This window comes from Petromyzon marinus, chromosome 18, assembly GCF_048934315.1.
Source record: "Petromyzon marinus isolate PM22_M1 ecotype Great Lakes invasive population chromosome 18, UKy_Petmar_22M1.pri1.0, whole genome shotgun sequence".
In the NCBI taxonomy this organism is placed as follows: Eukaryota; Metazoa; Chordata; class Hyperoartia; order Petromyzontiformes; family Petromyzontidae; genus Petromyzon; species Petromyzon marinus.
The window spans coordinates 9,018,428-9,032,286 of record NC_133684.1 but is presented as its reverse complement, the minus strand read 5'-3'; the positions used below and the strand labels follow the sequence as shown (position 1 = coordinate 9,032,286).

The following is a 13,859-nucleotide window of genomic DNA, read 5'->3' as shown; positions in this document are numbered from 1 at the left end:
ACTCATCACAGTCAGTCCGTTACTGTCCACTCATCACAGTCAGTCCGTTACTGTCCACTCACAGCCAGTCTGTTACTGTCCACTCATTACAGCCAGTCCGTTACTGTCCACTCATCACAGCCAGTCCGTTACTGTCCACTCATCACAGCCAGTCTGTTACTGTCCAATCATCACAGCCAGTCTGTTACTGTCCACTCATCACAGCCAGTCCGTTACTGTCCACTCACAGCCAGTCCGTTACTGTCCACTCATCACAGCCAGTCACTGTTACCGTCCACTCATCACAGCCAGTCACTGTTACTGTCCACTCATCACAGCCAGTCCGTTACTGTCCACTCATCACAGCCAGTCCGTTACTGTCCACTCACAGTCAGTCTGTTACTGTCCACTCACAGTCAGTCCGTTACTGTCCAATCATCACAGCCAGTCCGTTACTGTCCACTCACAGCCAGTCCGTTACTGTCCACTCATCACAGTCAGTCCGTTACTGTCCACTCATCACAGTCAGTCCGTTACTGTCCACTCATCACAGTCAGTCCGTTACTGTCCACTCATCACAGTCAGTCCGTTACTGTCCACTCATCAGAGTCAGTCTGTTACTGTCCACTCATCACAGTCAGTCACTGTTACTGTCCACTCATCACAGCCAGTCACTGTTACTGTCCACTCATCACAGCCAGTCTGTTACTGTCCACTCATCACAGCCAGTCCGTGACTGTCCACTCATTACAGCAAGTCTGTTACTGTCCACTCACCACAGCCAGTCACTGTTACTGTCCACTCATCACAGCCAGTCACTGTTACTGTCCACTCATCACAGCCAGTCACTGTTACTGTCCACTCATCACAGCCAGTCTGTTACTGTCCACTCATCACAGCCAGTCTGTTACTGTCCACTCATCACAGCCAGTCTGTTACTGTCCACTCATCACAGTCAGTCTGTTACTGTCCACTCATCACAGTCAGTCTGTGACTGTCCACTCATCACAGCCAGTCAGTCTGTTACTGTCCACTCATCACAGTCAGTCTGTTACTGTCCACTCATCACAGCCAGTCAGTCTGTTACTGTCCACTCATCACAGCCAGTCTGTTACTGTCCACTCATCACAGTCAGTCTGTTACTGTCCACTCATCACAGTCAGTCTGTGACTGTCCACTCATCACAGCCAGTCAGTCTGTTACTGTCCACTCATCACAGTCAGTCTGTTACTGTCCACTCATCACAGCCAGTCAGTCTGTTACTGTCCACTCATCACAGCCAGTCTGTTACTGTCCACTCATCACAGCCAGTCTGTTACTGTCCACTCATCACAGTCTGTTACTGTCCACTAATCACAGGAAGTCTCTGTTACTGTCCACTCATCGCAGCCAGTCCGTTACTGTCCACTCATCACAGGCAGTCTGTTACTGTCCACTCATCACAGTCAGTCTGTCACTGTCCACTCATCACAACCAGTCCGTGACTGTCCACTCATCACAGCCAGTCTGTTCCTGTCCACTCATCACAGCCAGTCCGTGAATGTCCAATCATCACAGCCAGTCTGTTACTGTCCACTCATCACAGCCAGTCTGTTACCGAACACTCATCACAGCCAGTCCGTGACTGTCCACTCATCACAGCCAGTCTGTTACTGTCCACTCATCACAGCCAGTCCGTGAATGTCCACTCATCACAGCCAGTCTGTTACTGTCCACTCATCACAGCCAGTCTGTTACCGTCCACTCATCACAGCCAGTCCGTTACTGTCCACTCATCACAGCCAGTCTGTTACTGAACACTCATCACAGCCAGTCCGTGACTGTCCACTCATCACAGCCAGTCTGTTACTGTCCACTCATCACAGCCAGTCCGTTACTGTCCACTCATCACAGCCAGTCTGTTACTGTGCACTCATCACAGTCAGTCCGTGACTGTCCACTCATCACAGTCAGTCCGTGAATGCAGACAACGCCAACTTCTTTCGCTTCTTCTTTTGTGGAATTTACTCTCGGGGGGCGGGAATCTCAAAATCGCCTCGCTGGCAGGAAGAGTGAGGGGCTCCCCTCAACCCATGCCGGGCCGAGCCGGAGAAGAGGAAGCGGAGGAAGCCGAGGAGGAGGTTGGAGAAATGTGCTGAACCCTGAATCTGCGGCGGTGGCGGCCCCGACAACACCGCGGGTGAACCCACGTGGTGAACCCAGGTGGTGAACCCAGGTGGTGAACCCACGTGTTGCCGGTTAAACGACCCTGGAAACCGGAGCGCGCCGTGCTCCTCGTGAGAGACGGGCACCGTGCTCCTCGTGAGAGAAGCGATTCCGAGCCGGTTCCTCTGCGCCCCCCCCACTGCCGCCCCTCGTCTACAATCTCGATAATTAACGCCGGGCGGCGTCTGCGGCGAGCTTCTCATTGTCATTATTTTACGATTCGCGGTTTCGTCCGAGCTTTCGGGAGGCGTCCCTCGTCTCCCGCGTCTCGTTTCCCCCACCACCCTCCGGCGGCCGCGGGGTTCAAGGTTTCGGACGAGTTCACACTTTGGAGACATGCCCACACACCCACACACGAGGCCTTCACACGAAGTCGGGGCCGAGTGCTGTTATGGCGAGCACCTACGAAGGCCGGCACGGCGCAAGATTGGGCCGGGTGGCCGGCACCACCCCCGGCCGCCTTTGTCTCCCCGTGTGGCGACCTTTACGAGACACACAGCCCCAGGTACTTATTTAAGGACGAGTGGACCTAGGTGTTGCTGGCCGCAAAAGGCAGGAATCGAAAACTCTACGGCTACGCTGCCACTTCCACACGCACGCAGCATGAATAACCACAAATCCTGGCACTGTAGCTCACCCCACGACCACCGCCACCAAACACCACGACATCTCTCGCTCATTTGCCGGGGACTCCGGCGATTTTACCATCCCACCGACAGCGGCCACGGTGTAAGAAACTCTTCAAAGTCCACTCGGCGGCCACCGCAATGCACTCGCGCAAGTGAAACAGCTGCGACAATAACATCAACAATAACATCAACAGCATCCGTCATTGGTGCCCGGGCCAAGCCAGCGAGGATGCCGTCTCAAGCAACGAGAAAACAAAACGCACTTAGCCACAGCCGGAGGACAACTCGGCACACGAGGAGGAGGAGACGCGGTCGCAAACAACCATGAACTCATCATCACTACCACTGACTCACAAACACTGACACACACTCACTCACACTCGCTCAAAGACAAAGATTGTTGGGGCAAGTGCTGTTAGAGAGCACCCTTTGAAGGCCGGCACGGCACACGAGGTGTTGGGGGTTGCCAACACCACGGCCGGCCGCCTTTGTCTCCCCAGTGGCGATGTTTACACACAGCACCAAGTACTCGTTTGAGGCTGAGTCGACCTAGAGGTGGTCCAGGAAGGGTTCAGATAATTGTCACTGGTTGTTGGCCATTCGCAGGAATCGAACTCGCGTCGCCGGGTTCGTAGCGCAGCGCGCTAACCACTACACTACCGCTCCCCACGCACACGAACACACGCAGCGCCACACAATACACTCACAACACCAACACACACACAATACACACACACACAACACCAACACAGAATACACACACACAACACCAACACAGAATACACACACTACACCAGCACTCACAACACCACACACTCACACACACAATACCACACACTCACACACACAATACCAACACAGAATACACACACACAACACCAACACTCACACACAATACCAACACTCACACACAATACCAACACAGAAAACACACACACACACACCACTCACAACACAGAATACACACACAACACTCACAACACAATACACACACACTACACCAACACAGAATACACACACTACACCAACACTCAACACCACACACTCTCACACAATACACACACTACACCAACTCACAACACCACACACTCACACACAATACACACACACACAACACCACACACTCACACACAATACACACACACACTACACCACACACTCACACACAATACACACACACACTACACCACACACACACACACTACACCAACACTCACAACACCACACACTCCACCACCACTCACAACACCACACACTCACACACAATACACACACACACTACACCACACACTCACACACAATACACACACACACTACACCACACACACACACTACACCAACACTCACAACACCACACACTCCACCACCACTCACAACACCACACACTCACACACAATACACACACACTACACCACACACTCCACCAACACTCAACACCACACACTCACACACAATACACACACACACTACACCAACACCCACAACACCACACACTCCACCAACACTCACAACACCACACACACACTACACCACACACTCCACCAACACTCACAACACTACACACTCACACACAATACACACACACTACACCACACACTCACAACACTACACACTCACACACAATACACACACACTCCACCAACACTCACAACACCACACACTCCACCAACACTCACAACACCACACACTCACACACTCACACACACACTACACCAACACTCACAACACCACACACAACACCACACACTCACTCTAAAACACCGACACACACACTTACAAACACCGACAGAGACAAGTCAACACCAACACACACACCCACCGATCACACACTCGCAAACACCAAACCACATACAGTACTCACAAACGCGCGCGCGCACACACACACCACCAACACACAGAATACACACTCACAACACCACCAACACACAGAATACACACACACCACAGACTACACACTCACAACACCACACACAAAACCAACACCACACACACACACACTACACCAACACTCACAACACCACCAACACACACAGAATACACACACACACCAACACAGAATACACACTCGCAACACCACACACACTCACAACACCACCAACACACAGAATGCACACACACACCACAGACTACACACTCACAACACCACACACAAAACCACCACCACACACACTACACCACTCACAACACCACCAACACACAGAACACACACACCAACACACAGAATACACACTCGCAACACCACACACACACACACGACACCACACACACACATTCACCAACACAATTCACTCACTCACAAACAGCATACGCACGCCCACAAAACAACTCGCATCATCACCACCACGACAACAACAACCACCGTCATTCGCCACTGTGGCGGAGACGTCACCACGGCGACGCTCGTGCCAGGCTAGGTGCACACACAGACGCCCGCGGTTGCCATGGGATTGCCCGCACCAAGCTAGATACGGTCGGACCCTTACACATCGCGGGGGGTTCGGGGCGCAGGCCCCCCACGATGTGGAACAATTCTGTCGGTCCCCTTGGCGAGGCACCTTATAACAAAATTGAACTCACTAAAAACACCATAGTATATTTATGTTTTACAGTACTGGAAATATGTATTTCATGAGTTGCTAAACTTTTTTTGCGCGTCGTCTGCGACTTTCGCAAAACTCCCCAAAAAAATTCCCACGAAAAAAATTCCCAGTTAATTTCTGATGCCGACGACCCCGCGATGGATCGAAACCGCGATGGGGAAAGTCGCGACGCAGAAGGGTCGACTGAATTGCAAAAGGGTCGACTATCTAGAGTGTAGATTTGGGGGGGGGGGGCAGCCCCCCTGGGCCTGCCAGGGCAGGGGGTGTGGGCCGCGTGCGCGTGGGGTGGTTGTTGTTGTTGTTGGTGGGTTGTTGTTGTTGGTGGGTTGTTGTTGTTGTTGGTGGTGGGTCGTGTGAACTCGGATGAAACTGTCGACAGTTCCGAGCGAGTTCAAATCGCGCCCCCCCCCCCGATCGACCGTCGCCGGCTGGATGTTTACAAGTGGAGGAGCTCCACTCGGTTTGGGTAAGGAGGAGGAGAGCGGGTGGGTCAGAGCCACACCGAGTCCCACACACCACTTGTAACCCGGGGCCACAACGCCACCGAGCCGGTCACACGCTGGATGCGATCACAATGCCGACTTAGCCACGACAACAGCGGTCCAGTCGCTATACGAAACCGATCCATCCGCAACACAGCACGCGAGCTCCGATTCAAAGCCCCGTGCCTCTCTGATATTTAAGTAAACACCACCCCCCGCACCACCACCAATACCCACTGGGATCCTCACAGCCAAAGCCACCCACATCCCAGGCCCCCTCTCGTCACGCTGACAGCTCTCCTCACTCCCCCGGGATGAGACGACCCGAATGTCGTGCACCACCCCCCCCCCTCTCCACGCCAACCCCACTGGAAGGGGGGCTGTTTGACCATACTTCACCCACGCGGGTTGTTTAAGGGGTGGGTAAAGGTGCCCCCCCCCCCCCACAGCGTACGCTCGCCGAACCAAAGTTCGATTCCGGGCCAGGGTCAACATCAGTGGGCGAGTGTCACCAGGACCGGTCCGGGGAGCTTCCCCAACTTCACCAAGCGGGCACCGAGAGACACAGAGCGGCGCGGTGACCCCCCCGCCCTCCTTGCCCCCCCTCGCCCCCCACGGCACGGGGAAGGCCCCCCACGGCACGGGGAAGGCCCCCCCCCCGATATCCGGTGTCGCGCCGCCGAGTTTTACCAGCGAGAAGGCGGCAGGGCCGGCTCCCACGTCCTGCGAGTAGTTGGGCACCAGCATCTCGATCACGCGCGATGCTGCCGCCTCCTCCACCTCCTCCTCCACCACCTCCTCCTCCCGGAGACGATGAGCAGACGCCGCTCATAAGAACCCAGAAGACGTCGCGACGGGACGCGAATAAAGCCAGCCCCCCCCCCCCAGGCGAGACGAACTTTTATCGGCCTACGAGCGCCTCCCCGTCCCTCCACCTCCGCCTCGCTCTCCTCTATCTCTCCCCTTCCAGCGGGTGGTCTAAGTGCGGGCACGCGAGTGTACACGGGGGGTGGGGTGGTGGTGGTGGAGCTGTCAGCAGCCGCCTTGCCCGCTGGCCCCGGGGTAAATGCGCGGGTGCCACCGCCGGCCGTGACCCCCCCCCAACACCACCACCCAGCTCGGTTCCCTCCGCGCCCCCCCCCCCTTCACGCCCCCCACTCCCTCCGCCCCCCTCCCTCCGCGGAGCGTGCGAGAGGCGTCAGAGGCGGCGCGCGTTGCTTTGGCCGGTCGCGGGTGCCGCTCGGCTTAGGAAAGTGACGTCAGGGAGGGGGGGGGTGGAGTTGGAGAGGGGGGGGGCGTCGAGTGCCGGTGGCGGTGCCGGGAGGCGGGCAGCGATTCCGGAAAGCGCCGCAACGCTGGGGTTTCCACTGCGCAGAGACCCACAGACTCACACAGAGACCCACAGACTCACACAGAGACCCACAGACTCACACAGAGACCCACAGACTCACACAGAGACCCACAGACTCACACAGAGACCCACAGACTCACACAGACTCACACAGAGACCCACAGAGACCCACAGACTCACACAGAGACCCACAGACTCACACAGAGACCCACAGACTCACACAGAGACCCACAGACTCACACAGAGACCCACAGACTCACACAGAGACCCACAGACTCACACAGAGACCCACAGACTCACACAGAGACCCACAGAGACCCACAGACTCACACAGAGACCCACAGACTCACACAGGGACCCACAGACTCACACAGAGACCCACAGACTCACACAGAGACCCATAGACTCACACAGAGACCCACAGGCTCACATAGAGACCCACAGACTCACACAGAGACCCACAGACTCACACCGAGACCCACAGACTCACACAGACTCACACAGAGACCCACAGACTCGCACACAGACACCCACAGACTCACACAGAGACCCACAGAGACCCACAGACTCACACAGAGACCCACAGACTCACACAAGGGCCCACAGACTCACACAGAGACCCACAGACTCACACAGAGACCCACAGACTCACACAGAGACCCACAGACTCACACAGAGACCCACAGACTCACACAGAGACCCACAGACTCACACAGAGACCCACAGACTCACACAGAGACCAGTAGACTCACACAGAGACCCACAGACACACACAGAGACCCACAGCCTCACACAGAGACCCACAGACTCACACAGAGAGACCCATAGACTCACACAGAGACCCACAGACTCACACAGAGACCAGTAGACTCGCACAGAGACCCACAGACTCACACAGAGACCAGTAGACTCGCACAGAGACCCACAGACTCACACAGACTCACACAGAGACCCACAGACTCACACACTGAGACCCACAGAGACCCACAGACTCACACAGAGACCCACAGACAGACTCACACAGAGACCCACAGACTCACATAGAGACCCACAGACTCACACAGAGGCCCAAAGACTCGCACAGAGACCAGTAGACTCGCACAGAGACCCACAGACTCACACAGAGACCCACAGACTCACACAGAGACCCACAGACTCACACAGAGACCCACAGACTCACACAGAGACCCACAGACTCACACAGAGACCAGTAGACTCGCACAGAGACCCACAGACTCACACACAGAGACCCATAGACTCACACAGACTCACACAGAGACCCACAGGCTCACACAGAGACCCACAGACTCACACAGAGACCCATAGACTCACACAGACCCACAGATTCACACAGACCCACAGACTCACACAGAGACCCACAGACTCACACAGAGACCCACAGACTCACACAGAGACCCACACAGAGACCAGTAGACTCGCACAGAGACCCACAGACTCACACACAGAGACCCATAGACTCACACAGACACCCACAGACACAGACTCACACAGAGACCCACAGACTCACACACAGAGACCCACAGACTCACACACAGACCCACAGACTCACACAGAGACCCACAGACTCACACAGAGACCCACAGACTCACACAGAGACCCACAGACTCACACAGAGACCCACAGACTCACACAGAGACCCACAGACTCACACAGAGACCCAGACTCACACAGACACCCACAGAGACCCACAGACTCTCACGTAGAGACACACAGACTCACACAAAGACCCACAGACTCTCACACAGAGACCCACAGACTCTCACACAGAGACCCACAGACACTCACACAGAGACCCACAGACTCTCACACAGAGACCCGCAGACTCTCACACAGAGACCCACAGATACTCACACAGAGACCCACAGACTCTCACACAGAGACCCACAGACTCACACAGAGACCCACAGACTCTCACACAGAGACCCACAGACTCTCACGTAGAGACCCACAGACTTGCGTCGTCTCACATTAGCTATAGAACGAAAGCGGAGAACACGAAAGAACCCCATTCAAAGCAGGGGGGAGAGACCTTGCACACTCCACACAAATAGGAGCCCGAGTCGGGAATCGAACCTTGCGCTACCACTCAAACCGATGCATCACGACATGCCGAGCGAGAACGTCGCCACCATTCGCCGCAACGAGGAGGACTCCTCCTGGAGAAGGCACCTGGCAGATGTGGAGCCAGACTCTGATGGGCTTCTCTGTGTGCAGGGGGGGGGGGAACTGCTCTTATCTTGCTGCTACAGATCGAGGTTGTTGTTGTCCTGGGCTGACCGACACCGCGGGCTTGAGGAAGAGTGGCAGAGCGTGGTGTGGTTACATCTCCATCGCGAGCAGGGTTAGATGAGAGGTGAGTGGTAGGAGAGTGCGTGGAGGGGAGTAGAGTGAGATGAGAGGTAGGAGAGTGCGTGGAGGGGAGTGGAGTGAGATGAGAGGTAGGGGAGTGTGTGGAGGGGAGTGGAGTGAGATGAGAGGTAGGAGAGTGAGTGGAGGGGAGTGGAGTGAGATGAGAGGTAGGAGACTGCGTGGAGGGGAGTGGAGTGAGATGAGAGGTAGGGGAGTGTGTGGAGGGGAGTGGAGTGAGATGAGAGGTAGGAGAGTGAGTGGAGGGGAGTGGAGTGAGATGAGAGGTAGGAGACTGCGTGGAGGGGAGTGGAGTGAGATGAGAGGTAGGAGAGTGAGTGGAGGGGAGTGGAGTGAGATGAGAGGTAGGAGACTGCGTGGAGGGGAGTGGAGTGAGATGAGAGGTAGGAGAGTGCGTGGAGGGGAGTGGAGTGAGATGAGAGGTAGGGGAGTGTGTGGAGGGGAGTGGAGTGAGCTGAGAGGTAGGAGAGTGAGTGGAGGGGAGTGGAGTGAGATGAGAGGTAGGAGACTGCGTGGAGGGGAGTGGAGTGAGATGAGAGGTAGGGGAGTGTGTGGAGGGGAGTAGAGTGAGATGAGAGGTAGGAGAGTGCGTGGAGGGGAGTGAGATGAGAGGTAGGAGACTGCGTGGAGGGGAGTGGAGTGAGATGAGAGGTAGGAGAGTGCGTGGAGGGGAGTGGAGTGAGATGAGAGGTAGGGGAGTGTGTGGAGGGGAGTGGAGTGAGATGAGAGGTAGGGGAGTGTGTGGAGGGGAGTGGAGTGAGATGAGAGGTAGGAGACTGCGTGGAGGGGAGTGGAGTGAGATGAGAGGTAGGGGAGTGCGTGAAGGGGAGTGGAGTGAGATGAGAGGTAGGAGAGTGCGTGGAGGGGAGTGGAGTGAGATGAGAGGTAGGAGAGTGCGTGGAGGTGAGGAGAGTGAGATGAGAGGTAGGAGAGTGAGTGGAGGGGAGTGAGATGAGAGTTGTGGGCAGTGGCGAGTCCACAAATGATCTAAAAAAAAGACGCTGTGCGTGCGATCTCTCGATGATGTCCGGGGGCCCCGGGGGGCCGCGGTGGTGGGTGGGGGGGGGCGGGCTGCTGTGTCACACCGTCTCGCTCACGGCCGTGACGGGCACCCCCTGTGCGATGCGCGCCGGTGAACGTCACCGCGGCGGTGTTTCGAGGCATTCCGGCGCCGTGACGCTGGCCGCACACCTGCGGCCCCACATAGCCCGAGCTCACTTTGTGCACCGCCACCACCCCCCCCCCCCCCAAGCACCAACCTCCTCCACCAAGACGTTCGCCAGCGCAAACACGGGCGCCACGGCCATGAGCTCATGGGCTGCTGCTGCTGCTGCGCCGTGTGAGCCGCACGCGGAGGAGTTCAGAAGCTCTCTCACGCACCGCTCTCGCACGCACACACGCGTCTTTGTTTTGTTTCTAGCGGCCACTCCCCACACTCTCTTTCTCCCCCCACCCCCGTGTTGCCCGCTCTCTCCTCCACTCTCCATCGCTCCCGTCTCTCTCCCCCACCGCCCTCCTCTCGCACGTCCTCCCCTCCTGGCTGTGTTTCTTCTTGCCGCGTTCTCCTACTTTTTTACCCCCCCCCCTCTCTCTCCTCCCCTCCTCCATCGCCCCGTGCCATCTCGCTCACCGGCACCACCCCTGCAAGCGCCGGGCGAGTAAAAAGGGTGGCAGTGTTGAGATGCGAGACAAACACAGCGAGTGGGCTTGCTCAACGATGCCTGGCAGAGAAGGGGTGGGCAGGAGGAGGAGGAGGATGATGATGATGGGGGTGGTGGTTTGAAGGACTGAGCAATCACAGGAGGAGGTGGTGGTGGTGGGGGAATGAGAGCGTGTGCGAACGGGTGCCCGAGCAACGTGTATACCCAGCACACATGCCACAACGTTGGGCTAACATTGGAACGTGGTTGGAAACGAAGTGCCCAACGCAGCTACGCGTGGCAGTTTCTACCCTGACGTCACGGGTGCCCTGAGCACAGTGCCAAGCGGCCAACAACAAACAGCACCGTGAAAGTCGTCTTCCATGAGAGTCGACACACGTTCGAGCGAAGGTTACGGAGAACTCGGGAGGGAGAGACACGATGGGAGGAAATTCAGAGAGCACGGACGGAGGCCGAGTTGCTCGACACGGTGGGGGTGGTTGCGGCTGGCGGTGCAGATGGTGGAGCTGGTAGTGGTGGTGATGCAGGTGGTGGTGCAGGTGATGCAGGTGCAGGTTGTGGTGCAGGTGATGCAGGTGCAGGTTGTGGTGATGCAGGTGCAGGTTGCGGTGGTGTGACAGGCTGCTCTGATCAAAGCGGTCGCAGATAAGAGAGAGACAGAGAGGGAGGAGGCCGCTCCCGTGAGCCGCGGGTGGGCGGCGGAGTTCAAACGGAGAGCGCTTCGCTCGCTCGGCGGCGGCGGCGGCGGCAGTCGCCGCCAGGGGTAGCAAAGAGGAGAAGCGCCGACAAAGTTTAAGACGAGGGGGAGGGACAACAACGACGAGACCTCGCGTGGAAGTCGAGGGGCGCGAAACTTTGCGCAGCAAGGCGAGCGCCAAGACTCGCGCGGCTCTCCGCTTTTGAAGTTTTTGGGGGGGTTTTTTTACGCCAGGGTCCGTCGCTTTTTTTTTTTGAACATTCGAGTTCAAATCGTAAATTTTTGGGAGAGAGGGAGGAGGGGGAGGGGGGACGGCCGTGGTGCAGCACTGTTTTGCAATTTTTTTTGTTGTTTTTATAAAGAAGCGACTTTGGTGTTTTCTTCGGGGGTGAGTAACTCCGATGAGAGCATTCCACGCTGCCATGGCGATTTTTTTAAAGTAGAACCGAGGTTTGGATGCTTGGGGAGGGGGCGCCAAGGTGGCGAGACGTTGACTACCTCGCCCGGTATACAGGAGGGTCACGGATTTCCATTCAGACCCTGACGCCTCTATATTTGGCGTTGTGGTGTCTCTCTCTCCCTGTGGTCGTGTAAATCTTTCTCCGGGTCCTCCGGGTTTCCCCTCCACATTAAGCAACATTTGTTTTAGAGTATTAGGCTGCTTTAAATTTCCCACGCGAGAAGCCACTTCGGCGAGCTTTCAAATGTGTGTCCAGGTCGCTTCTGAAAAAGAGCTATGTAGCTCGGTGAGCCTTACATGCTAAAATTAAAAAAACAGAAGTAAATAAGTAATATTTAAAAAAACTTTTAAAAAACACGCTTTAATGGAATGTACCGTACTACTAATGGAAGAACTCCACGACTCCAGGAAGTGGCCCCGAAGCTTGCCATAACGTAAGGGGCCGTGGTGATGTACAGCCAACGTCAGTTGAGCGTGGACAATTAGACCCAAGCCGAAACATAACATATAAAAAAAATGTTTAAAATATATCTATATTTTTTAAATTATTGAATATAGTATTGTCATCAGTATGACATAAGCATACCAAGTTTGCAGTCGATACCACATTGGGAAGTGGGTAAAAATTGAGTTACAAGATTTGAGGATACAACAGACGACAGTGAGTTAATAAAAAGCGTGTAATAATAAAATAGGTGCAATCAACCCTGGAGTCTACTTCATGCGAGAGCCAGCTCAGCGATCTCCTGGAGCCTTTCTCCTCTCTCACCTCTCTCCACCCCTCTCGACGGACACAGCAGGCGTCCTTTTGGGGACGCGGTGCGACCGCGGACACACTGTGCCATCACCGAACGCGAGTGATCGGAAACAGAATATGTATTGATACTGGAGGAATCCGATGAGCTGTGAAGCTCTTTTTTCACAGACGTCCAGTGGGCGATAAGCCGAGGGGGGCTCCGATGGCTCTCCGCAGCCGATGCCGGCTCGTCGCATCGAGCCGGGCGATCTGTGGGGATGCTGTCGATGCGTTGGCAGCGGTGCACAAGCAGAGTCAACAACTCCCTCAAATTCGTCAATAACCCTGTGGAAAATTACAAGAAAAATATATATGATCGGCGACGTTTCGGGCAGAGGCCCTTCATCAAAGCCCAATACAGAGATCGTACGAATGTGCTATGAAGGGCCATCGCCCGTCGTATATTTCCACTTGCAAAGCAACAGTGTTGTCATTGACCAACGTGTTGACTCTCGTTAAACTCTCATCAGGGCATGACGCTACTGTTAAGATTCGTCAGCCCGACGTCTTCGTTAAATCGCCGTGGTTACAATTTTGTCTTCATTCATTATTTTCCTTCAACGAGCGAGTGAAAGGTTCACTGGTTTGAGCAAAGGTTCTGACGACGTAGC

The 13,859-nt window shown here is 55.5% G+C and overlaps 1 protein-coding gene across 2 annotated transcripts in view; it reads right to left on the bottom strand.

Moving 5' to 3' along the window:
- Positions 1 to 13,859, bottom strand: part of LOC116943485 (uncharacterized) — an 85,848-nt gene that overhangs the window by 25,723 nt on the left and 46,266 nt on the right. The window contains exon 1 of one of the 2 annotated variants that reach the window (XM_032956315.2): positions 6,586 to 7,003. The exons of the other annotated variant lie outside the window; for it this stretch is intronic. Coding sequence (XP_032812206.2) covers positions 6,586 to 6,642 — 57 coding nt within the window. The 5' untranslated portion in view covers positions 6,643 to 7,003. Of the gene's footprint in view, positions 1 to 6,585; positions 7,004 to 13,859 lie in introns of those variants that run through there. 2 annotated transcript variants of the gene reach the window in all.